Source organism: Lissotriton vulgaris, chromosome 4_1, assembly GCF_964263255.1.
Source record: "Lissotriton vulgaris chromosome 4_1, aLisVul1.2, whole genome shotgun sequence".
Taxonomy (NCBI): domain Eukaryota; kingdom Metazoa; phylum Chordata; class Amphibia; order Caudata; family Salamandridae; genus Lissotriton; species Lissotriton vulgaris.
Window position 1 is genome coordinate 1,519,074,284 of NC_141691.1, and position 25,705 is coordinate 1,519,099,988.

Here is a 25,705-nt window from a genome sequence, read left to right on the forward strand (position 1 = left end):
ATCACTGGAATAGGGTGGGGAAGTGACCCAAATTAGGGTCATCATTGGTCCATAGATGTCCACTGTTAGACCCGACAGCCTTAAGGGGGTCTTCCCCAAAACCTTTTGCCTTCCTCCTCAACTTTTCTAACCTTGTTTTTTCTGGTATTAGGACTCTGCACACTTCACCACTGCTAATCAGTGCTAAAGTGCTTGTGTTCTCTCCCCTAAACATGGTAATATTGGGTCCTCCCCAGCTGGCATATTTAAACTACTTATAAGTCCCTATAGATGTATCTGGGGCCTGTAAATTAAATGCTACTACTGGGCCTGCTGCACTGATTATGCTGCACTAATTATGGTACCCACTTAAGTACTTCTTTAATTATGTCTCAGGCCTGCCATTATAGAACTTGTGTGTGCAGTTTACACTGCCATGTCGACCTTGAAAAATGAACCTTTTTCCAGGCCTAAACCTTGCCTTTTTATACAAATATATCACCCCTAAGATTTATTTATTTATTCAATGAGTTTTATGTAGCACTGGCTAGACCCGTAGGTATCAGATCGCTTTACATTCAGTTACAAAATGTTACAGAAAATTATAACAATTACACATTATGTCAAAAATAAGCAACACATTGAAAGAGGAAAGAAAGGTGAGTGAAGGAGGGAGGAGGGGGGAAGGGGAAAGGGGGAAGGTGGAGGATGAGGGAAAAGACAGCAGGAGAGACGAAGGGAAGTCAGCCCAAAGACCAACAGGGTAGGTGACCTCCGAGGATGGAATCTACAGCCCATCTCGCCTTTAGCTAAACATGGTAGCTCTATTGGGCATCAGTCAAATAGCTGGGTCTCAACTGACGAGGGAAAGTTCACATAAGAAAGTCCAGTGGATGAACAGGGTGGGAACTATGAACAAGGACGGGTGAGGGAAGGGGTCAATAGCTGTAATGAAGAGAAGAGTAGAGCGGTAGGGTGAAGGGGGAGGAGGGAGATAAGGTCAGGAGAGAGGCAGGAGAGTTTGCCCAAGGACCGGCTAGGTAGGTGATGGCCAACGAGGGAATCCATAGCTTATCTCCCCTTTAGCTCATTAGGCAGCTCCACCGGGCATCAGTCAAAATGGCTGGGTCTCAGCTGTCGATAGAGAGTTCACAGAGTCAATGACTAAGGTGAACATCTTGAGGTCAGGCGGGGGGATGAGTCCTTGATGTACGAATTCAGAGGATCCCCACAATATTCTATAATCCGGATGAAAGGGGGTGCAAACTAAGCAGAGGATCGGCATAATTAACAGAGCCAGGGTCTGCATGTCTTGAGTGGGAGTGCATGATGTCGAGTGATGACCGCCGGAGGGAGAAACAGCCCCATTAGCAGGACAGGCGGGCCGAATCTAAAGTCTTACTTGCCATATTTATATAGCTAATCAAGGTCGTCTCAGAAGGACAGGGCTGTAGTAGTAGCATCAAAACACATTTGGCTGCCTTTACGCTAAAGAAGGGGGCAGTGGGTCTCCCTTGAATGTAGCTTTGGCCCCTGCCGACGATCTATTGCGGGCACCAATTTGGCATCCAGCGCAGAATCTATAACATACAACTTTTACATTTGTTTTTAGATAAGATATGCCCTGGACAACCCATAGCACAGGGTGCACTGTATTTATAAGGCAGGACATATACATTTAGGTTTTACATGCCCTGGTCTTCAAAAACTATCAAATTAGTTTCTCATTACTGCAAGGCCTATCTCTTCCACATAGGATAACATTGGGATTGCATTAATACATGTTAATTCCTATTTGGGAAGACACAAACCCTTCAAATCTTGTGTCTTAGGAATCACAATTTAACATCCATACTTATGGTGAAGTCGGACTTTAACTCATTTGCTGCTAGAAAATGATAATTAGTAATAAAACTTGTTGTACTATTTTGTGTGTCCGTATGTCTCCTGATAAGAATGGTACCTCATTTCAGTGGATAGGCCTAGTGCCCATCACAGGTACGGCCCAAAACGCAACATGGAAGCATTGCATTTCTCCACCAAAAACAAGGTCTTTTTTCCAATGTGGGTAGCTCTAGATTTTAGACCCTAGCTCAGCCTGAACCTATGGAAACCTAGCCAATCTCTACATTTTCCTAGCCAATCTGTACATTTTTAAAACTAGACACCTGGGGGTGTCTAGGATGGGCTGACTTGCATGGCACTCGCCACATTTTATTCCCAGAATCCCCTATGCAAAACTCAAACTTTACCTAAAAAAAATCCTTGCATTTCTGTGTGGAAAAGTCAAGGAATCTGCAAGCAGCCACCACTTTCCTACCACCCAACATTCCTCCAATTATCCTGAGAAAAACTGCCTCACTTGCTTGGTAGGCCAAGTGCCTGTGACATGAAAGAGTGCCAGATGCAACGTAGGTGAATCACATTTTTCCACTGAAAGACAGTGTATTTTGCAGGGTGGGTAGCTGTGGATTTTGGGCCACAGCTCAGTCAGCACGTAAGGAAAGCTACTGAATCAGCACATTTTGAAAACAAGACTCCCGGGGGAGTCCAGGCTGGTGTGTGTATATATATATATATATATATATATATATATATATATATATATATATATATATATATATATATATATATATATATATATATATATATATATATGGAATTCAGTCTGGCCCAAGTTCGGAGGCTCCCGGGTGCTCTGGGGCGGTGCACGCGAGGCGCAGCAGGACCCGCTGCGATTACAAGAATTCAGCTTTTCCCCGTGGGGAAGTTTTGTTCCTCATGCACTCCCGTGTGAAGGATTCAAAAACCACACCGGGTTTTAAGTCAAATTACAGTTTCTTTATTTCAGCATCCAGCAAAACCTAACGCGTTTCGGTCTCTACGGAGACCTTGCTCACAGGTTAGTTTACTTGACAACATTTTGCATTTAAATAAAGAAAAAAAGGGAACCCATTCGGGATTACATCACTTCCTGTAGGTTATACAGGCATTCTGGGACATGTAGTTTGCTGGTCTTGTTTTATCAAAAAATAACGCAGAAAGTTGATTCTTTAATCTTTTACGCAGCGTGCATAATTTCAAAATTAGATTAATGTTATTGTAATTTTTGCATTTAACTCATGCATTTGTAATAATGTTGAGCAACATTGAAAAGTAATAAACCTCAAAGAAATCATATTAGAGCCCTCTAGTGGGCAAACCCGTTTCACACCAAGTTCATTTGTCAATACTTTTGACAGTGCAAGAGTTATTCTTGATTTTCACAAATTGCTAATTTAAATCATATATTGGAATTACTGTATTCTTAAGCGACTTTGGTAATCAGAATTCATAATGAAGCCCTCCAGTGGGCCAAACCATTCCACACCAGAATCATACATCAACATTTGATCGTGCAAACAATATTCTAAATGTTCAAACATGTCCTAAATGAAGAAAAATTGTGTGAGAGATAGATGTGTGAATTAACACAGAGCAGGCATCAGTCATTGTCTGATAAGCGTGTAAGTACAACTTTACAGGTGGCAATGTAGTTCTTCATCCTGATTGTGCCCAAACGGGCTCAAGGTACGAAAATTCATAATATGTTTAGACTCTTTTTGCCTCATCACCAGTTCACGATCTCCGCCTCTTCGATTTGGTCCAACACTTTCAATTCCGTAGAAGATTAAAGATTTCCAATCCCCTTTATGTTCCTTCTCCATGTGTCTAGCCATGGCATTGCTGCGATCAGAGTTAATTGTCACACGAACATGCTCCAAAATGCGAAGTTTAAGTTCTTTTTTGGTGCTTCCGATATATTTCTGGGAGCACGGGCACTCTAAGGCATAAACGACAAATTGTGTTTTACAGTTAATTAGTTGTTCAATTTTCCAGGTTTTTTTGTTTGCCATCTGTATCTCCGTGGTTGTTTTAGCAATGCAACAAACTTTGCATCCTGAACATTTGTAGAATCCTTTTGGTCTACGCCATGCTTCTGGTTTTTTTTGTTCCTGAAAATGACTGTGAATCAATTTGTCTTTCAAGTTCTTTGCCCTTCGGTAGGTCACATTAGGATGATCTCCTACAATTTGAGCCACTGTAGGGTCCATGTGGAGAATATGCCAGTTTTTATTAAGAATCTTGGTGATTGCTTGGTTGGCCGTTGAGTGAGTGGTGATGAAGCGAATTTTGTCTGATTCATCCTCTGATGATTTTTGTTTATCCACCAGTAGATCAGTTCTTTTGATAATTGCTGGAGGGCTTCATTATGAATTCTGATTACCAAAGTCGCTTAAGAATACAGTAATTCCAATATATGATTTAAATTTGCAATTTGTGAAAATCAAGAATAACTCTTGCACTGTCAAAAGAATTGACAAATGAACTTGGTGTGAAACGGGTTTGCCCACTAGAGGGCTCTAATATGATTTCTTTGAGGTTTATTACTTTTCAATGTTGCTCAACATTATTACAAATGCATGAGTTAAATGCAAAAATTACAATAACATTAATCTAATTTTGAAATTATGCACGCTGCGTAAAAGATTAAAGAATCAACTTTCTGCGTTATTTTTTGATAAAACAAGACCAGCAAACTACATGTCCCAGAATGCCTGTATAACCTACAGGAAGTGATGTAATCCCGAATGGGTTCCCTTTTTTTCTTTATTTAAATGCAAAATGTTGTCAAGTAAACTAACCTGTGAGCAAGGTCTCCGTAGAGACCGAAACGCGTTAGGTTTTGCTGGATGCTGAAATAAAGAAACTGTAATTTGACTTAAAACCCGGTGTGGTTTTTGAATCCTTCACACGGGAGTGCATGAGGAACAAAACTTCCCCACGGGGAAAAGCTGAATTCATATATATATATATAAATATATATATATATATATGAATGAACAAGTTGTCCTTTCACAGCAGGAGCGCAATCCAGTGGGTGCCAGCGTTGAGACCAGGACAGTGTCTCAGATTAATTCCATACAAAGAAATGAAGTTGGGGCACACTTCTTGGTTTTCACGCAGTTATTTTATTCCAAACGTGACACAAAACACCTACGCGTTTCGAACCGTAGTTCCTGTTCACGGTAGTATTTGTGAATAGTCCCATTTCCATTTCTATATTTATACTGTTGCACACCCCTTTTGGTACCTGGGGTATAAGGCATTTATACTAATGTTTTGGAAATTCTGTTATGTGCCTTTTTGTATGGATTCATGGTCACCCTTCTCATCATAATTACAACATAACCGTATGCATATGTTGACTTTTATTTGATTTTTGTTCTACCATGATGGTATAACATATGGGATATATTCTACTCTTATCTCTTTTCTTCCCCTTTCCCTTATGGAACTATTATTTGATGATATGTCCTGCACTCTAAAATGATTGGATTTAATGATTTTAATACCATTCCTCTTCTTTCCAATTTTCCTTGTAACCCTTTGCCTTCCCATTTGGTTGTTGTTCCGTTTTGAACTCTCCTTTACATTGTAATTTTTTATTTTGTTTCTCTCTCAAATCTTATCCTCTTACATTTTTTATTTCTAATATTATTTTCTCCCTATTAAACCGTTTTCTTCTTTCTAGTGTTTTTCTCTCCAATATCTATCATTTAATTTTAACTTTTTCTTTTACATTTTTCTGTTTTAATTACATTTGAACTCTCAAATGTTTTCTTGCGGGCTAATCCTAAATTCTTTTCTTTCCATTTTCTTGCCTGGTAACATACAGAATTCTGCTTTAATGCGTTAGTTAACTATCACTTATTATGATTTCCGCATTTCCTTTTCTCCCCTCCCACTAATGGCCAAACTTTTCTTCCAGTGCAAATTTGCATTTGATGTACTGTACGTCTGTGTTTTCTCTATACATATTAATTTTTATTACGGGATTTGAATACATTTGCCATGGCAGCCCTGAAGAAGCCCAAGGCTAAAAGGCCAATTATAGGGGGCGAAGTACGTGTTGGCTGTGCCGCAAACCTTTTGTTTTCTGTTTTTGCTTTGTCTTGAAAGACTCCGAGAGTTTAAAGAGTCCCCTCCACAACTAACAATGGATTCAATAAAAGGATTTCATTCCTAACAGACTAAGATTATTCTTATTTGTCCTTTCACACCTCCAAGTCATGAAATAAATTGGGAAGGAGTTTACCGTTACTGAGAACAAGTAGCTTCAAAAATATCCTCACTTATAAACAGGAGTGCATATTACCTGGACCCATTAGCCCTTCAATCCTTGAAATAAATTACAATGTCAGGTAATGAGTGATCAGTAAAATAGTGCAGGCCTTTAACCCCTTATTCTACCTGTTTTCCTGTGGACCTAATTCCTGCTGCAATATCAAGAGGTAAAGTAATTACTGTTGATGGACTTCAATGAGGTATGTATCACCTACATATAGATGAGGTTATTAAATGGCTGCTGAGGGGTGGTACCCTGAAACTGGTCTTATGATACTTGTTTCTGGTCTGGGGAGGACCTGACCTGGCAATTGGAGCTGGACTGCTCCCATGGAGAGCAGGATCAAGACTGATAAGCAAATGGCTGGGTTTAAACTGGAATGGCACGGTGAGCGACAAAAACGATGAATGTAAGCCCAGATCTCTGTTTTGGGGATACCTGCTTGCCATTTTTCAGCATCCTGTCCATGAATCGTTCTTTTTGCATTTTGTCACCCTAGGTGGGATGGGGATTCCCAGATGGGGGTCCCATGCTCCCCATGCCACTGGATTCACGCTATCCTGGTTGATGAGCGGTGATACAGTGAAACCAACCCTATGTTGCTTGTTTCAATTCCAGGGAGGACCTGGCTTGGCAGTTCGGTCTTGACTGTTCCCAGGGGGAGCAGGATCAAGACTGATTTGCATATGGTTAGGTCCAAACTGGGATGGCGTGGTGAGCAAAAAAACACTATATTTAGTCCCAGAGCGATGTACTGGGGGCGTGTGTTTGACATTGCTCAGCATTCCATGCATCAATTGTTCTTTTTACTTTTAGAAAGTTGTCTTTTTTCTTCCCTTAACCCTTTTGTGCCTGTAGTCTGTCTTGAGTCACATGTTTGGGTGTAAATGTCAGTTAGCATTTGTAAATTCCTATTAGACAGTCACACAATAGAGGGACTAGGTGTGTTGAATTGGCCATCTGCTGACAGGATGGGGGTAAAGCTGAGCACAGCCCTACTTCCAAATAAGTAGCCTGTACTCTGCCTTAACATAAAGGGCTTAACAACCCCACATTGTCACTGTAGCCAGCATATAGCCGAGGCAGAGGAGGCAGGAAATTCAACGCATTTCAAAGACACTGTCTAAAAGCTTCTCCCACCTCAAAGAATCAGGTCACCAGGGCATAAAAAAGAGGACCTCAGGCGCCAATTCTTTAGTACATTTCTAGACCTGTGGTACTCTGCCAGGAAGAAGGATTTCTGTGCTGCTGGAAGGACTGCTACTGTGCTGAACTTCTGTCTTGGAAGACTTCTGCCCTGTTGCTCTGCTGCCCTGATGCCTTCTGCCTGGGTTCAAGGTCTGGATCATCATCTGTCCCAGGACCTCTAGAGTGACTTAAAAGGGCTTGTTTGCTGGCCTTCTGTTTAGAGCCTCAGGGGACACAAAAGGCTTCCTCCATCTTGAACACACACCTGGACCCAGCCTGAGTGAAACTTGACCCTTCAAGTAGTCCCCCTCCAGTTGTGGACCCTTGGAAGTGGTGCTAAAGTTGTTCAGATAACTTAAATCCAAAAGTGGGGACTTGGAACATTTTTGCCTACAAAATGCTCTAAGAACCAGGAGGAGACTAGGACCAACCTGCACACATTTCCACCCAAGGTGCATTGCCGGTTGGATTGATTTTGCTGCTTCTACTGCTACGTTCTTCTCTGCAGCAGCAAATCCTTTTTGGTGGTCCTTCGCCACAGGGGCATCAGGCATTGTGGAAATGTCTTTGGCTAAGAACCTGATTAGGATTTTGGTGGATGAGATGCTTTGTCACAAATGTGACAGATATCCCATCCACTGTATTACAAGTTCCATTATATGCTATGGAGCTTGTAATATGGCTGATGGGATATCGTCATGCTTGTGGTGAGGTATCCCATGCACCAAGATCGTAATCAGGCCCCAAATCTGAACGTAGAAATCTTCATTGCGGCTTCGACCCAAGGTGATCCAATGATGACGCTCCCTCCTCGGACACTTCCTGCAGCCTAGCCCCACTGAACTTTACCTTCTCAGAACATTTTTCTCCAAAATATTTTTAAATCTGAAGGTAAGCACTGACCCTGCACAATTCACTTCTTGTATCCAAACCGCACTCCATCCCAGACTACCATAGTTTTCTCATCTGACCAGATCTCATGCAACCAGATGTTAAGGGTTGGTGCTTTGATCATTTGGGTGCTAGTTTTTACCAAAAGCTTTAAAAAGTCATAACTCCGGTTCCACTGAAGAGATTTTTGTCTATTGGGTGTCAAATCATTTATTAAAAATGTAATCTATTTTTCTATATTGGTTGGGGATTTTTCTTGTATTGTGTTACTTCATTACTGTTTGTGTGCTGCATAAGAACTTCACACATTGCCTCTAAGTTAAGCCTGACTGCTTTTGGTGCCATGATACCCAGTGTTGAGCACAGGTTAGTTTAGTGACTTTTGTGGCTCATCCTGCACGGAATTATGGCTGTTCCTCGACCAGGGCTCACACTCCAGTCAACAAACAACCCAATTTCTCACAGTGTGTCGCCTATCTTTACTCTACTAGCCCACCCTCGAAAGTTTCTATAAAAATGAGGATGCCATCAGGTACTCAGATTGCAACTTGCTCATTCCCTGTCATGACGGCCGCACAGTTAGGTTTAATAAGGAAAAGCCCAGGGGCGAATATCTTGTGAAAATAGTGAAGGATAAGAGAGAACACAGCAGGGCAATGTGTGTCAGCTCATATTTACATATTCCCATACGATACAGCCTCAACTGGTCAGATGCGGTTGATGCCTTGTAGACTGTACTAGGAGTAGCTAATCAGTTATCATAGACATAGGGAAACATGCATGCAAATTACCCTCTCCTCCAAGATCAACTTTTCCAAACTGTTTGATGAGGGAGTCCCATGACTAGGCCCTGGGCTTCCTGGAATCAGTCATGAAACATTCTCCCACTAAGGAGTGTAACCCAAAGTTTCAACAGGCTGTCTAGTATGATGTAAGCGTTAAAGCAGGAAGCCATTCACTACAATAACTAACTATGAGGGGCCCGAGACGGAAAAAAATTAAAAAGGTGCAGGAACATGAAAGGTGCAAACTGTTGAGTACAAAGTAGCCCTCCAACTGCTGGTGGCAGGCACTGTTTACTGTGGAAACGGGTGTCTAATGTTGCTACTGCCTATGGTGCACTGGAAGTACTGATTCATATTTCCGTTGGTTTAGTTAGTAACTTGAAGTGTTTTCTTTTTGTCATGGGTGATTCCAGCCCTGAGTGGATGACTAGACCTCAAAAACCATATCTGCCAGATCCACCAGTGATGCTGCCATGCAGTTAATCTATGATATGGTGTGTGCCCAATATGTAGTGTAACAGGTCTCACAGGTGAGAATGTAAGATTGTAATTCATGGCATCCCTGCTGATCTGACAATGCCTCTTTTTCACTTACAGTAAAAATACAGCTCAAACCTTATGCTTTCCCCAACACCCTACACCCATCTCCCCCTCTTGTAGTAGAGCTAGCTTGACAAGGAACAAGCCAACGTGAAAGACAGACACTCCACTTTATCTCTTTCTTTGTGTCTTTCATAAACAGGGGCACATTCTAGAGTGCATACCTCAAATTTATGTAACAATCAGGTGACCCTTTCTTCCTCTTCATTCAAGTTCCTCAGATATGGGCAGTTTGACTATTTTTCCTTAACTGCCAGGAATCCTCCAAGAGGACACTTGCCTCAGTTGGCCCTGTGTTATTCAGGTAGGTTCTGAAGAGGGTTGATGACACTTAAATTGTGTTGAGTAACTTTTCTAGAAATCATCTTTGTAAGATCTAAACTAATAACCTAAATTCACCAGTTTATTCAATTTTTAATAGCAGAATTCAGTGAAGACAGATCTTCAAGTTTTTTCTCAATCTGAGTTAGGTTAATGTGACTTTCATACCTAAAACTGCAATTTTCAAATGGAAAAAGTTATGTTAGCCTCTGCAGTAAAGAAGACAAGTTGATATTTTCATGCCAGCCTCCCATTTGGCATTTCCAAATTCCACACATTATGCAGCTAGAAGTATGGGCTCAAAAGGACATTTTACAGGATCATAATATTGCTGAAGCAGGCTTTAAAACATTACAGAAACATGTTCTGCACTGTGCTGCACCTTTGGCCAATGACAGTTGATGACTACAATAACAGTCCCAGTGCTTATTTTCAAACTTTACCATCATATGAGTGGTTTCCTGTCCACAACCCAGAAGACATCTACTACTCTCTGTTCAACCTATTGTTTGTAATGGGACCAAAGTGTAGCAAACTCTGCATAATATTTTGGGCTGCAGCAGTATTCGAAAACCAGATTTAATTGTGACTTCTCTCAGATATTCACAGGCCTCTGCCCAATCATCCTCTTTCAACATCTTTAGATCATGTTCCCATTTAAATTTGAGTTTATCCAGTGGCCCTTGACTGGTGGTAGTTAAAGTTCTGTAGACCCGAGGTATAGCATGCCTATGGAGAGGTGCCACCAACATCCTGTACTTCTTGAAAGTTTGTCTTGTATGTCTTGAAGTCTGTATATATTGTGAGTGCATGTTTTACTTGTGTTGTGTAGCGTTTTAGGATCCCGTAATTTATCAATTCATGCCCTTATATAGGTATAATTTGCCTTGCCCTAATATAGGAATAGAAATCATAACCATATTTAGACATAGCCCATCCAGTCCAAATACAGGCATGGCTACTACCACTGGTTCCACAAAGCCACAACGATTTCTTGGAAAACTTGGCTTCAGCAGTTAGGGACATCCCCTTTCTTGAATATTGATTTGTCCTAGAAATCATGGCGTTTTCAAAGAACTACCATTCCCTTGGGGTTCTTTGGTGACGTTATTATGTCCGACTTTAAGTCAAACCCGGAACCTTCAAGGTATAAATATGCCTACACTTGCCCCAGCAAACACATAGTGTTTCAGAGCAGCTCGACTATCTACTTTCCCGACGCAGCTCGCTACAGCCAGTGCCAAAGGAAGCCGACCCTCCAGCTGGCGCACTGACAGAGAAGCTGTCCTTTCTCTTGCTGAGAATCCAGCTCCAGTGTTTTCAAGCTCCCCTCGCGGGTGTTGGGAAATTAAGTCCGAGACAGAATACCAGACCTCCTTCATTTTAAAACCAAGGTACGGAGCTGATTAGACCCTAAGTGAAATCTTGCATAGATTCTTGGCAGAGAAAACTAAAACCTATGCTACACCATACTTACTTCTTCCCTCGTACTAGACTTAGGTTAGGTCCATTGGGGTAGGCGTATTTTAGAAGCACCAGTTGAGTATTTTTAGTCTTTGGTATTTATGTATGTATTTATGGCTTAGAAACCATACCATGCTTTTACAGTATTATTTTTTAATACTCTTCTTGCTGTACACATTATACTTTACAGCCAGTATTACGATTGTAGAAGTTCATTTCTTTTGCATGAGAAACAAGCCTTTTCAATAAATCCTTTTATTGAAAACGCCCGTCTCTCTACTTCTCTGCACCTCTGATGAAACAAAGCATGCACGAATCACTGAGTAAAATATCTATCTATTGTTTCAATGACTCTGAAGATACGTTTTATCTTGGGGAAACAAAGTTGTCATGTTTATGCAGTTGTCAGAAACTAATCCCTTCTTGTGTATTCGAGAACGTTTCTAGCGACCTCTGAGCTAGCTGACACTCACAGGTAAGTCTAATATATTCGATAGAGACCTAGTCGACATAAGACCTACTCCAAATCTGTAGGATATGTTATTCCAATGCGAAGAGCCTTTTGGGAATATAGGAACTACACTACACTTGGAGATACTTGTATTTCTGTGTGTCTTTTAGCTCATATACCTGTTTCAGTTTTTCAAATGTCTTGATACATCCCATAAGTCCCCTAATTTGTAGATCTCTAAAATGCTTCACTTTTTGGAGGCCTCAGATATCCGGAGGTCTTTTAGTATTTCCGATTCCCACAGACGTGACTGTAGTGTGAGTCTGCCTGCTCAGCTTATCCTCTGAACTACGGCTGCTAGATCTTTAAAGCCTACCTTGTTTGGCTTTGTTCTAGTTTTCAGAATTACTCCACCATACAGTCCTACCACATAACCTCTTGGCTCGTTCACTATCCTATCTGCAAGCAAGGAGGGTTCTCGTTGTGAGCTATACCCCAGTCATTGAATATCATCGACCGAGATGGCCAGGGATATTTTGGAGGGCAGGCAAGGTGATTCCTCTCACAAACCATCAAACTGCCCCCTGTAAAGATTAGCCAGGGCTCTTCTATGTGGCTATGTATGTTCATTTTTATTCTTATTTTTGTTTAAGAATCCTATGTTTAGAAGACATTGAAAAGAAACCTGAGCAACTGTATTAAACACACATGTTATGCCTGAATGGATTCTGTGAATGGATTAGCTAATGGCTCACAACATATAATTGTTTACTCACTGTAATTGACACTTATGAAAATAGAGTCTTTTTTCTTAATCTCAGGTGGTTTCCTTTTATGTCCAAAGGAAGAATGCATTCAGAGATCGAGTTACAAGTGCAAGGTATTGCATGCTGTTTCTTTCTTTTCTTCTAACATGGTACGGCTATAATAATGTATTATTTTATCGATTTATAAAAAATCAATTACAATATGACAGTTAAAACCAAAACCTCAGTTCTAGAACAATATAAACATAAGTTCGAGTAAATGTAACTACATTTACTAAGATTAAAATAAGAATATGTTGTTGCTTGATTATGCATTATTTTAATCTGTCAGTAAAAGGAGACCTACAAATCACTAAATTCAGCCAGGAACTGTCATTTGGTCACTGTTTTCAATTTCATTAGAAATTGTAAACCACACTACTGTTCTCATGAAGTTTTCTCACTCACTTTTGATGCTTTAAGTTATTAAGGCTACAATGATAGCTATTCCAGAAATGGCTATAAAACTAGATTGAAACACGTTGCTGAAACTGTTCAAAGTATTAGACATGGGATGAAATATAGATAAGTAGCGATCCGCCACAGGTTTTGTGACTTATTGAAAAACTGAATTCTAACCAAAACCACTGCAGCTAGAAGTGAAGAAGATTGATGTCTAAAGGGGAACACTGAAAAAGAGATACCACAAACACCTCTGGGAACACAGGGATGTAGTTACCATAGGAGGAGCAGGTGCAATGCACCGGGCACAGAACCCTGATGGGTCCACTGAAGTATGACAGTTGCTGTGTTTTACTAGCCCAAAGCAGTCAAAGGAACATTTTCATTGCTTGCACAAATGCCCATAGCTTCACTGTAAGGCTATTGTAGGGATGATCACAATGTATCTCCAGATACAGTTGTGGGCCATGAATTACAAACCAGTGGTTGTTTCCCGTGATATATATTGAATACCAAATTGTCTCATTATAAGCCTCAGTATTTGAAAATTGTGCACACAACACTGGTATGCAAAACCAATCTCCCGTCTAAGTCTCCTAGGAAAATGTTGGTCTTTTTTTAAGTCAAGTCAGAGGACCTGATTTATAAAGGTAACTTACTCTTTTGAGTAAGTTTACACTTTTGAATAAGTTTACTAGTCTTCGGTTTTCACAAACTGCACTTTTATACTAACTTACACTTTTATAGGAACTTACACTTTTGGAGTACATTCAGCATAACACATGGTACTGCAACACCCTCACATAGAAAATAATTGAGGTTGGGACTTACTGCAAAAGTGTAAGTTAAAGTTACTACAAACGTGCAGTTTGTGAAAATCACTTTGTAATAAGATTTGTAGTAGCATGGTAGTACTACAACATGTATTTTGTAAATCGGCCCAGAGTTTGTTGGAGGTGACACAAACCAATAAACAATTTAACGCATAACTTTATTAGGTCTAAAATAGCACTTGATTCTTGGAAAGAGAATTTTGAGATTCTTACATATTTTTGGTCAGGATATCAAACCAAACATTCATCATTTTCTTTATTGATATTTCCTCACTGAAGGATACAACTAATAAAAACAGTGTGTAGGTAAAGTTATGATATCAGATAAATAGCATGTTTACTATATGAAAATCTTGGTTGGCTGAATTCCCTACCTACCTGAATGCCTTTCAGCTTTAAACACCATCATTTTAAAGACGTGACGGGCTTACATCGAATTTTATGTGGCACACAATGTTGTCTATCGTACATATTAGCAATTTGACTCTTTTTCCTGCCTCCTGTTTTCTACCTACCTTTACTCCTTTACCTGCTTTTCAATCACTATACGCTACATTAGTTTGAAAAGTACATCACCATGAAAACCACAGATTTTATGAGATAGTTGCTTACATAATACTTGAATGAACAACTGTACGTATGATGTATGGTTGCGTTGGCTTTTTATAGCATGAAGGTAGCAGACATGCAATGAGACATTGTACATAAAAAATGCAGGGTTGGCTCAAATAGGGGAACAATACTGGATCATTGAAATTGGTAAAGAAGGAGGATGGAAAGATGGAATGTACTAAAGTTAGCCATAAGTTCCCATTGTGGTGTTTATAGGGTGAAGTGTGGTCATATCCCGTTTGAAAGAAGGGTCTTACATTTCTTACAGAATTTTAGAATAGAACTTGCAAGCTTGATGTAGGGAATATGCTTTCTTGGTTTTCAGAGCCTTAAAGTGGAAGACTTGACATCTAGGGGCATATTATCAAGGGGGTTTATCTCCGCTTTTTTGGCTTTAAAAGCCAAGAAAGCGGAGATAAAATTATCTCCCTATTACCTAGCTGCCGCTAACACCAGTTAGCGACAGCTAGTAGGAGATAGCGACCATCTTGGGCCCCACTTTGCATGTCAGTGATATTTATCACTAATGAGATGCAAAGTGGGCGTGCCAAGATGTTAGCGACTGAAAACAGTCGCTAACATCGCTATCTCCTATTACCAACTTTTGGAGATATTCGCGCTAAGCGGGAATATCTCCAAAAGCTAACACCTGCCCTGAGCAGTTCTTAGCCATGTTATCCAATGGGAGGTGGATAACATGGCTAAGAGCATTAGCTCGCTAATGCATGAATATCGCTGACTTTTCAGCGATATTCATGCTTTGCGGCGATTTTTACCGCATTTGCGTTAAACCTTGTTAATACCAATGTTTATTTGCGGTAAAAATCGCCGCAGCGCTGCGGTAAATTTTTGTCTCTAACCAAGCAATAGCGATAATTATTGCTATTGCTTGGTAATATGCCCCCTAGTTTTCGCCTTCCCGTAGTACCTAAGGTAGCCAGTCTCAATAAAACATCTAATTGGATGCAGTCAAAATGTAACCCTCAGGTGGTGTAAAATGAGTTAGACAGGGTGAATTATGTTTGAACCCTCAATGAGCAGAATGCTTAGTTCTGACTTTCCATTTCTAAAGTATAAAATTGTGCCTTGATTGGGTCAGCAATTATCAAGTGAGGTAAAATGATAGACAACAAAGACTAGACCACTCAGTGTCAAGACAACCATTAAACAGCTTTAGGCTTGGTAACTGTGAAGCAGTGGAAAAGGGAACAATGATTAAGAGAGGCACTCTAGGTGGTCTGTTTAAAACTTTGATTATATGCACCTTCCAAGATGCCGTGTAGACTATTCTGTTTCCTAGTGAGAGCTAAGTCTAATTTAAGACCCTGGCCCAAAAAATACATTATGGGGAGGGTATTGTGCATTCTTTTCCTGTTATTGACTGCATATTTAATGCAAGAAGAGGTGGGCACATCTTTCCCAAATATTGGCTACAACAAATATGTAATGAATAATGAACCCCTTACACAATGTATTGGTTTTTATAAAGCATCCAGTGTTACAAAGTTACCTCAGACCCTATGTAAATAAACTTTCAGCAATAGAACTCTATTTGGAATAGGTTCATTATTATCACACCAAGGATGGGTTCTACCAATTTAAATGCTAACAGCCAGATGCATCAATGTCCAATTTCCGAGTCCTTAATAGCGATTATTAAGGAATCACTATTAATGACTCGCAAAACGGGATTCATGTAGAAATCGCAATATTATTTGTGATTCCTACAGCTTCCTTATTTGCGATTAGCAATTTGATAATCGCAAATAAGGATGCGATTTCAAGGGTGCCAGGGGTGTCCAAAGGACACCCTGTGGCACCCCTGAAATGTAAATGTAGACTGATGTTGCGCACACATATGTCCAAAGGACATGTGTGTGTGTAACATTCAACTTAGAAAAATGCACTAAAGTGCATTTTTCAAAGTTTTCGCTATTTACCACGAAGTCAGACTTCGCGGTAAATAGCGGCCAAAAATAGCAATTTCGCAATTCAAAAATGGTTCATGAATTGCATTTAAGGAATCTTAACTAGAGATTCCTTAAATGCAATTCCTCGCAATTTAGCGATTGCACATTTTGCGATTTTTGCATTTGGGATGATGAATCCCAAATGCAAAAATTGCGCTCGCAAAGGGCCAGATTCTCAGAATCTGTCCCTTTGCGAGCCGATTTTTCAATGATGAATCTGGCTGTATGTTAGGAGAGGAGAGGGAAAATTCTAAAGAAAACATCCTTGAAAAACAGATATGGGCTATGAATCCACTGGTTTAATCCATCAGTGTGAAATTATCGTCTCTGCTTACAGGTCAGGGAATTGGGTTTGTTTGTCATGTTTTTCAATGTGCAGTAAACATTTTGTGCACATTCCACTATCGCATTAGGTGAGTCTGGACACAAAACATAATGTGTTTGACATTGGGCATCCCTTTATTGGCGGACTCGGTAAAGGAGTCCTTGACCACACTTGCAGTACCTGTGTCCCACAGTGAATTAATGACTTAAAAGTAAAACCCACCTTTATGCTTTAGAGTATGAGTATCAGTGAGTTAGATTGTTTATTGTAGTTATTTACAATAAACTTTGCACTGTGAAACCTGTGGCTAACTATGATGCACTCCCCTTATTTTTGGGATTATGGACATTTGCGTTGATCTTTAAAAAAATCTTAGTTTAGAACTCTCAACATTATGTGACAAGTAGCACATAAGTGTGACAGGTGGGATTTCTCTTATAGTCACCTTTGTAGCTCTAGTAAGTAATGTTAATAGGCTTGTTTTGCCTTACTGTTTACCTGCATTGTTTTCCTTATTTTCCCAATCTATGTTTCTGTTTACAGATTGCAATGTGTAACATATTGAATGTTAGTCACCATGATGAAGGACCTTGTCCCAAATACATTCGGGCTGACTTAAAGACTTATGTTTTGAACACTAAATGTGAAGCTAATGCATTTATCAATTTGATAAATACAATCACACATCTTGTGTGTCAACTGACAATCGTAAGATCTTGATTTTAGTTCAAAATAAATGCTGAAACAGACACATCCCCACCAACATTGCTCGGATCACATGCATGTGAAACCGACTGGATCAAGGTATTTCAAGAAGGTTTCCTGGAGAGAATATGGAAGTGAGTGGGTTGCATGATGAGGAAATGTAAAGGAAGCTCACATGCATGCATTCTTGTGACTTGCCCACCTTTTCCCCATTGTGTACAGAATAAGGCTCACAATGAGGGATATTCTATTCTTGGCAGGTAGAGTTCAGTGAGTGCAAAAGACTTTCCATTTCTTTGGGGAGGCAGGGTCCCAATGCTATTCAACAAACACTGTCTGGGAAGGTCTGAATTCATGAAAGAATTCCCTGCAAGCTTGGAGACGTGAACCCCTAAAATGTGGGATGCATTTCTCTCATAAATCTTTAAATTTTGGAAAGAATATCGTTTGTAAGAGGGAAGAAATTATCAAATCTTCCAATGAGGAGATCAAATAAATCAGGTGTGTTATAGACCAATCTCCCTTTCCGATGCCATGCTAATATGTGTGGATTCTTAATTGGTAAGAGTATTGGAATGAAATGAAGTGGCATGTAGTATTGTACATTCTCAACAGGATTTTCCAAGCAGAATGGAGCTAACGTTATCAATGCCTCTATCTGTATACAGTTGATGCTGAACAGGGTATTACTGAACATCGGAGACTGTGCTTATAATTCATTGTCTTCCGCACAGCTTGTTATAAAAGTAAAGAGAAACAAGCAATGGGCTAGTCTGGACAGACTGGATATGTTCAATGCTCTGTTCAATCCCTGGAACAGTGTAATGGCAATATTTGGCAAGAATGGTCAAGCGAAAAAATTGGAGGCAAGAAGTACATTTTTTTTTTGTCCTCATTTTCGCCCTTGGTGATCAACTAGTAGCATGTGGAAACGATCTTACTGTCTCAGATAAACTGGAAGGAGCTCCGAGGAGAGCAGCTCTGATTGCCCCACAGTAAGTAGTATTGTAGTCCAACAAAGCCACCTTGAAATAACCATATGGGACACATGCTGCGTTCATATACCCATCATGTTTGAATATATTGGGTATAGTCAAACGGAAAAAGAAGAGGATGCCAAGCAGCGTAATCATTGGACCTTGGGGGGGGGGGGGGAAAAAAACAAGATCAACCAAAGCTCTTTACCAGTTTAGCAAGCTCCAGAAGTTTCTCTTGCTTTGATTTCCTGATCTTAAGAGGTCCATCTTTGATGTTTGTAGAACTGACCTTTGCCAATCCAGCAAGATTTGAGGTGATGGATCTTCCCATTTCTTACATATTTCCCTCCTTGCCAACAAAATACAGAAGAAAAGTAAATTTTTTGCTGGACCACGAAACTCTGGAGAAATACCAAAGATAACAAGAGAAGGAGATAAAGTTAGTGGGGATTCCAAAGAGGTGGATAATGAAATCGAAACAGAGTTCCAGAATGGTATTAGCAGTGGGCATTCCAAGAACATGTGTAGGTCCGAGGCCTCTGCCAAACCACATTTAGGGCATAGAACCTGCGTATGGTCTGTAAACTTCGGCAGGCGTTGAGGCGAATAGTAAGCCCTATGTAGTGTGAACAAATGGTTTCGGCGTAGCCAAGATGGTTTTACTATGTTCCACATGATTTTAAATGATTTGTGCCACATATTCTCAACACTAATATCAGTCATATGTATAGACCATAGCTGATCTGGTAATAGGAACTCACCCTCTGCTTCATCTAATAATAAATTGTACCATAATGAAACTTCTTTCTGAAATGGGAGTCTATCCGTTAGTAGTGACACCAATGTGCTATCACCTCCTAACTGAAATTTACCTTTAACCAGGGACCTAGCATTTGCCCAACCTTGCATTTGAAGATATTTGAACCTAGAAAACCTAGGCCCCACTTTTGAACTTAAAACCTCCCATGGTAGTAGACTTCCTTCAACAAAGATGTCCCCCCAAATTACCATACCTGCCTCACGTAATGGTGTTGCAAGACTATCCAAAAGCCAGCTCTGAGAGCTAGGCGAGTTCCATAGTGGGGCTTTAGCAGAATAGTAGTCAATTTTAATGGTACACCTAAGTTTAGTCCATGTTCTACATGCATCTCTAAGCACCTTTAGTTTTATTTTCTTAAAAAACTTGGGGTCCCCAAATTTAAACAAAAATTCATGATCTGCCACTTTTTCTCCTCTAAGTAATGCAGCAAACATGTGTCCACACGCCAGGTTTATAGGAGATTTTAACAGTATCCTGACATGGGACATTTGAAAGGCCCACCCATAGAGTTGTAAATCAGGAGCAGCGAAACCTCCCTTCTCTCTACGTCGCCTGATCTTCTTCCAGGAGATTCTTGGGTTATGGTTATTCCAAATAAAATAACGTATATCACTTTGGAGCTTGGCTATCATTTTAGAATTAAAAAAAAGGGGAATGGTATTAAATAAAAATGTGATCTTAGGTAAGATCGTCATTTTCACTAGATTAGATCTACCCAATAGAGATAGCGGCAGTGTGGACCATGATTTCATTGGCCTACGACATTCTTCAGAGATAAGCGAAAAATTTGCTGGAGCTATCTCATCTATGTTTTTATATATATTCAAACCCAAGTATCGAAGGACTGAACTTATCTGGGCTCCCACTACAGGCTCAGGGTCATTCCAGACCATAATGTCTGTCTTGGCTGCATTAACCTCATAGCCTGATAATGCTCCAAACTCTTTAGCCAACATAATTAATGTTGGAAATGCTGATCTTAACTCTGATATAAAAATAAGAAGGTCATCCGCATATAAAGCGACCTTCCTCTCCCAACCCTCAAACACAAAAGACTTGATATTACTATTGTCTCGAATCTTTTGAGCAAAAGGCTCTATATAAAGATCAAATAGGAGGGGGGATAGGGGGCATCCTTGTCGGGTTCCCCGAGTGATATTAAAAGGGTCCGATAATTCACCGTTAACAAGTAAAGATGCTGATGGATTCTTATACAAGAGTTTGATTGTGCGTCTAAATTTGTTACCTAAATTGAATTTTTCCAGTACCTCTGATAAGTAAACCCAATTAACTCTATCAAATGCCTTGGTGGCATCCAAGGTCATTACAGCTAGAGGAAGTGATGTCACCGTCGCCATATCAATAGCGCCTATAAGATCATATGTCAGTTCATATAACTGACGCTCCCTTACAAATCTCTTTTGATCTGTGTGCAAGATGTTTGTTGCAACTGCACCCAACCTATTCGCAAGTACAGAAGTAAAGATTTTATAGTCTGTATTTAGAATGGAAATTGGTCTATAAGACCCACAGTTTAGCGCTGATTTACCTGGTTTTAAGATCAATGTAATTGATGCATTATCCCATGATTTAGGGGGGGGGCATCCCTTCGAGGAGGATCTTATTGAAGAGCTCAGTCAAAAAGGGAATAATGATTGGAGATAAAGCTTTATAAATTTCAGATGGCAATCCATCAGGGCCTGATGCTCTACCCTTTTTACTATTGGCTTACTCTCTTGACTTCCTCTTGTGAAATCGGATCATCTAGTTTATTGCTTTGTTCTAATGTCAGAGCAGGGAGAGAAACTTCCGCCAGCCAATCTTCAACCTGCTTTGGCTCTACCTGAATATCTTCACAGTAGATGTTACTAAAAAAAGTCACGGAGCGTTCTCCTAATATTCACATCAGTAGAAACTGTAATGCCGTCAGTCATTATAGAGTTAATGTTATTACGGACTAACTCGGTCTTTGATTTCCATGCAACAATTTACTGGCACCTTCGCCATACTCAAAGTGTGCCAGTTTACTGGCTTCCCATCTCTCTTGGACCCTAGTATTTAGTATCAAGCTTAATTCTCCTTTCAAGATGGTCACTTTATTCTGCTTTTCCTGAACCATAGGAGAGCTGGCATCGGAGTGCCTAGTTATGTCTGCTTGAAGATTAGCTAACTCTGATTCCAATGAGGTCACTGCTTCTCTATAGATTTTATTCTTATAGGATACCTTTTCTTTATCTGGCCCCTTAAGAACGCCTTAAGTGCATTCCATATGACGCCTGGAGAGGCTGATCCTATATTATCGTCAAGAAAAAACTGGACCTCAATCTTAAGGGCGTCAATGATATTAGATGATGACAATAGTGAACGGTCAAACGACCAATTGCTTGATCGCCTTTTTGGAAATCCTTCCAGGTCTAAGAGAATTGCCGCATGATCTGAAAGATGAAATGGTAAATGGACTTGGGAATTGCCTCTTGGCTACTTGGGCAATATAGAGGAGCTCTACTAGATTGTAGAGTACAGCGCGCTCACCAGGAGCAATATAGCACATTTTAAAACCCCCGTTTTTGTCCGTTTTATTTGGAATTGATTTTGACACTTTTACCTTGTTTTTAAAATTGAATTATCCACTTGCCGCATTCCTGCATGTAAATTGGTAAAACACTGCGTTTTGAGCGGATCCCTGTCCCTTTGGAATCGCACCACACCGCCAGAACGGTGGACATCTTAGGTGAGGGATAAGGATTGGGGCGGTCTAGTCGTCAGAAGGACGCTAGACCGGTACTTAAGGCAGACAAATTAGGCGGCCGAACACTTGGGGATTGCCTCTTGGCTACTTGGGCAATACAGAGGAGCTCTACTAGATTGTAGAGTACAGCGCGCTCACCAGGGGCAATATAGCACATTTTAAAACCCCCGTTTTTGTCCGTTTTGTTTGGAATTGATTTTGACACTTTTACCTTGTTTTTAAAATTGAATTATCCACTTGCCGCATTCCTGCATGTTAATTGGTAAAACACCGCGTTTTGAGCGGATCCCTGTCCCTTTGGAATCGCACCACACCGCCAGAACGGCGGACATCTTAGGTGAGGGATAAGGATTGGGGCGGTCTAGTCGTCAGAAGGACGCTAGACCGGTACTTAAGGCAGACAAATTAGGCGGCCGAACACTTGGGAATTGCCGCTTGGCTACTTGGGCAATACAGAGGAGCTCTACTAGATTGTAGAGTACAGCGCGCTCACCAGGAGCAATATAGCACATTTTAAAACCCCCGTTTTTATCCGTTTTGTTTGAAATTGATTTTGACACTTTTACCTTGTTTTTAAAATTGAATTATCCACTTGCTGCATTCCTGCATGTAAATTGGTAAAACACCGCGTTTTGAACGGATCCCTGTCCCTTTGGAATCGCACCACACCGCCAGAACGGCGGACATCTTAGGTGAGGGATAAGGATTGGGGCGGTCTAGTCGATAGAAGGACGCTAGACCGGTACTTAAGGCAGCCATGCTGACGTGCAGCGGGCACGCGCGGCGGGCTCGCCGGAGCATCGCCGGAGTCACGCCAGAGTCCAGCCCGTCTGCGCCCGTCCGCGCACGGACGGGCCCGGGGTCGGGACTTCTGGTCAACTGCGTACTTACTCCTCGGAGGAATTGCGCAGCCTGGATAAAGGTGCGGCACGCTTGGATTGTGCTACCCTGCTGAAACTTCAAAAATACGCTATATCTATCCCCCATAATGCGAACCCTTCAGGGTTGTATTCCTCACTGGAAATAGCTAGCCTAAACACCCGCTCACTCCACTGTCACCACGCAGAAGTCTATAATCTGTTGCAAGACAACGAGATAGACATACTGACTCTAACAGAGACCTGGTTGGGCGATAGCTCGATGCCGGACATCATTGCCGCTCTCCCTTGCGGCTATGACGCTATATGGCATAACCGCCCAGGAAATGCACGGGGGGAGGGGTAGCGGTTCTTTTTAAAAAGGCTTTGTCAGTGGAAAGACTGCTGTCAGAGACAGTCGACCTGGCTGATCTACTTGGGGTGAAAGTTACAGTGAATAACTCATGTTGGGAGGTGCTAGCGGTCTATCGCCCACCCAATGCAACCCCACTGTTCCATGACCTATTTGGCCCTATTATGTCGGACCTATGTACCCGCTATACGAAAATCTTAGTCACAGGAGACTTTGGGATCACATTGGGATCAGTCTATGCGCCAATTGTACACTTTGATGTCAGCGCTAAGTTTTAAACCACTTGTGAAGGTTCCCACACACATCAAAGGTCATGTTCTTGACCTGGTGTGGACTACAGACCCAAATGTGGCACTTAAAGATGTTGCCCCATGTATATGGTCTGACCATCATCTAGTATCCTGTGAAATACGCATTAATGGCCAAATAAATAACCCTCCGCCGGAAGTCAGGAGAATCCGTAAATGGGCAGAGGTTGATTTGATAACCCTGACCAAGGTGCTCTCGCCAAGGGATCGGTCCCCGAGCCCAGATCATAGCCTGGACCAGCAATACGCGGATTTAACGCGGAGCCTGACTTTAGCTATTGACCAGATAGCACCCAAAAGAACGAAGCTGATAAAAGGACCTGGTAAGGAGGCCCCATGGTTTACGCCATCGCTGAGGGACCATAAAAGGAAACTCAGAGCTCTGGAAAGAGGATGGAGGAAAACTAAACAGGACTCAGCTAGGAACCTCTACCGAACCTCTCTTAATGCATACAAAAAGCATATCGCTCTTGCTAAATCTGAACACTATGAGTCCCGCCTAAGCAAGGCAGCCAACGTTCAGAAAGAGACCTTCAAGATCCTGTCGGAGCTGACTAAAAAACCCGACAGTTCCCAGTCCCCCATAAATTGCAATTCTTTTCAGGGATACTTTCTGGAGAAAGTAAGAACTATTATCCAGGAGATAAAAAGCGGTATGGCAAATGGGATGGTTATACCTACAGCCTCTCATAAACCAGTTGATTGCTCCATCGCACTGTTTCCAGAGATTGACACACTGAGTCTGGAACAGCTGATGGGTAGAATCAAATCCGGATCTCCAGCGGACCCGTGCCCACCTAAAGTCTTTCAGGTAGCCCATCCCTTATTGGAGGAACGTGTCATCTCCTTCCTAAATAGATCTTTGGAGACAGGGCATATACCAGCAGAACTTAAGGAAGCGCGTGTAAGACCTCTGCTGAAGAAACCAGGCGCAGACCCCGCAGTGCTAAAGAACTACAGGCTGATCTCTCAGTTACCATTCCTCTCAAAAATACTGGAACAACATGTATTAAAATCCCTGTCCATGTACTTGGAGTCTCACCATCTACTTCATGAACGACAGGCAGGGTTCCGAGCGCATCAGAGCACCGAGTTGGTGATGCTCTCGGTGCTGGATGAATTGAGAGGCCTGGCTGATGGTAAGAAACCGAGCGCCCTGATTTTGCTAGACCTTTCAGCGGCGTTCGATACCGTCAGCCATGCTCTGCTTCTGGAAAGAATGAGTGATTTTGGTATCAAAGGCCTGGCCCTCAGATGGTTGCAATCCTTCCTCTTGGGAAGGACCCAAAGAATACAACTTGGGGAAGACACTTCCGAAGTGGGGACGCTAGAATGTGGTGTGCCCCAGGGCTCGGCCCTGTCCCCACTTCTATTTAATCTATACCTGCAACCTCTGATTGCTTCTCTGGCGCGCATGGGCTGTACAGTATTTAACTATGCGGAGAACACTGAGCTGCTGCTGAGTGTCGATAACACAAGTGCCGCACAACTCCAAACTCAGAACATCTTGAGGTACACGGTCCAATGGATGACGGAAAATCTTTTAAAAATCAACCCAGACAAGACCGAGGTATTGGTAATTCCATCTGCCACCTCACCATGGTGCGATCTCTATTGGCTCGCGGAGTTAGGCCCGGCTCCAAAACCCAGCCTGAATGTAAAGAGCTTGGGGATCAAACTAGATTGCGACCTATCAATGGTCAATCAGATCTCTTCCGTGATGGGTAGCTGTACCAACATTATCCAACAGCTACGGAAGCTAGTCCCCGTTATCTCCCAATCCATGATGCGCTCTGTTGTCGCAGCCACCGTGATCTCGAGGATAGATTACGGAAATGCCCTCTACCTCGGCCTGCCGAAAACCCTGACAAATAGGTTACAGGTTGTTATGAACGATGCTGCACGTCTTATTTTTAGGCTGCCAAGACGATCCAAAGCATCTCCCCTGTTACAGAGCCTTCACTGGCTCCCTATTAAAGAGTGAGTGGAATTTAAAAATCTGTGTATAGCTCATAAGGCAATATATGGTTTGGCGCCCGCTTACATCAAAGACCGCGTGGTGGTGTACAGTCCAATGAGAACTCTCAGATCCTCAAACTCTCAATTATTGGTCTGTCCCC

At 41.4% G+C, this 25,705-nt stretch overlaps 1 protein-coding gene across 1 annotated transcript in view; it reads left to right on the forward strand.

The window, feature by feature from the left end:
- Positions 1 to 25,705, forward strand: part of RP1 (RP1 axonemal microtubule associated) — a 2,616,437-nt gene that overhangs the window by 919,801 nt on the left and 1,670,931 nt on the right. Inside the window, exon 24 of the mRNA XM_086965756.1 lies at positions 12,670 to 12,728. Coding sequence (XP_086821882.1) covers positions 12,670 to 12,728 — 59 coding nt within the window. The remainder of the gene's footprint in view (positions 1 to 12,669; positions 12,729 to 25,705) is intronic.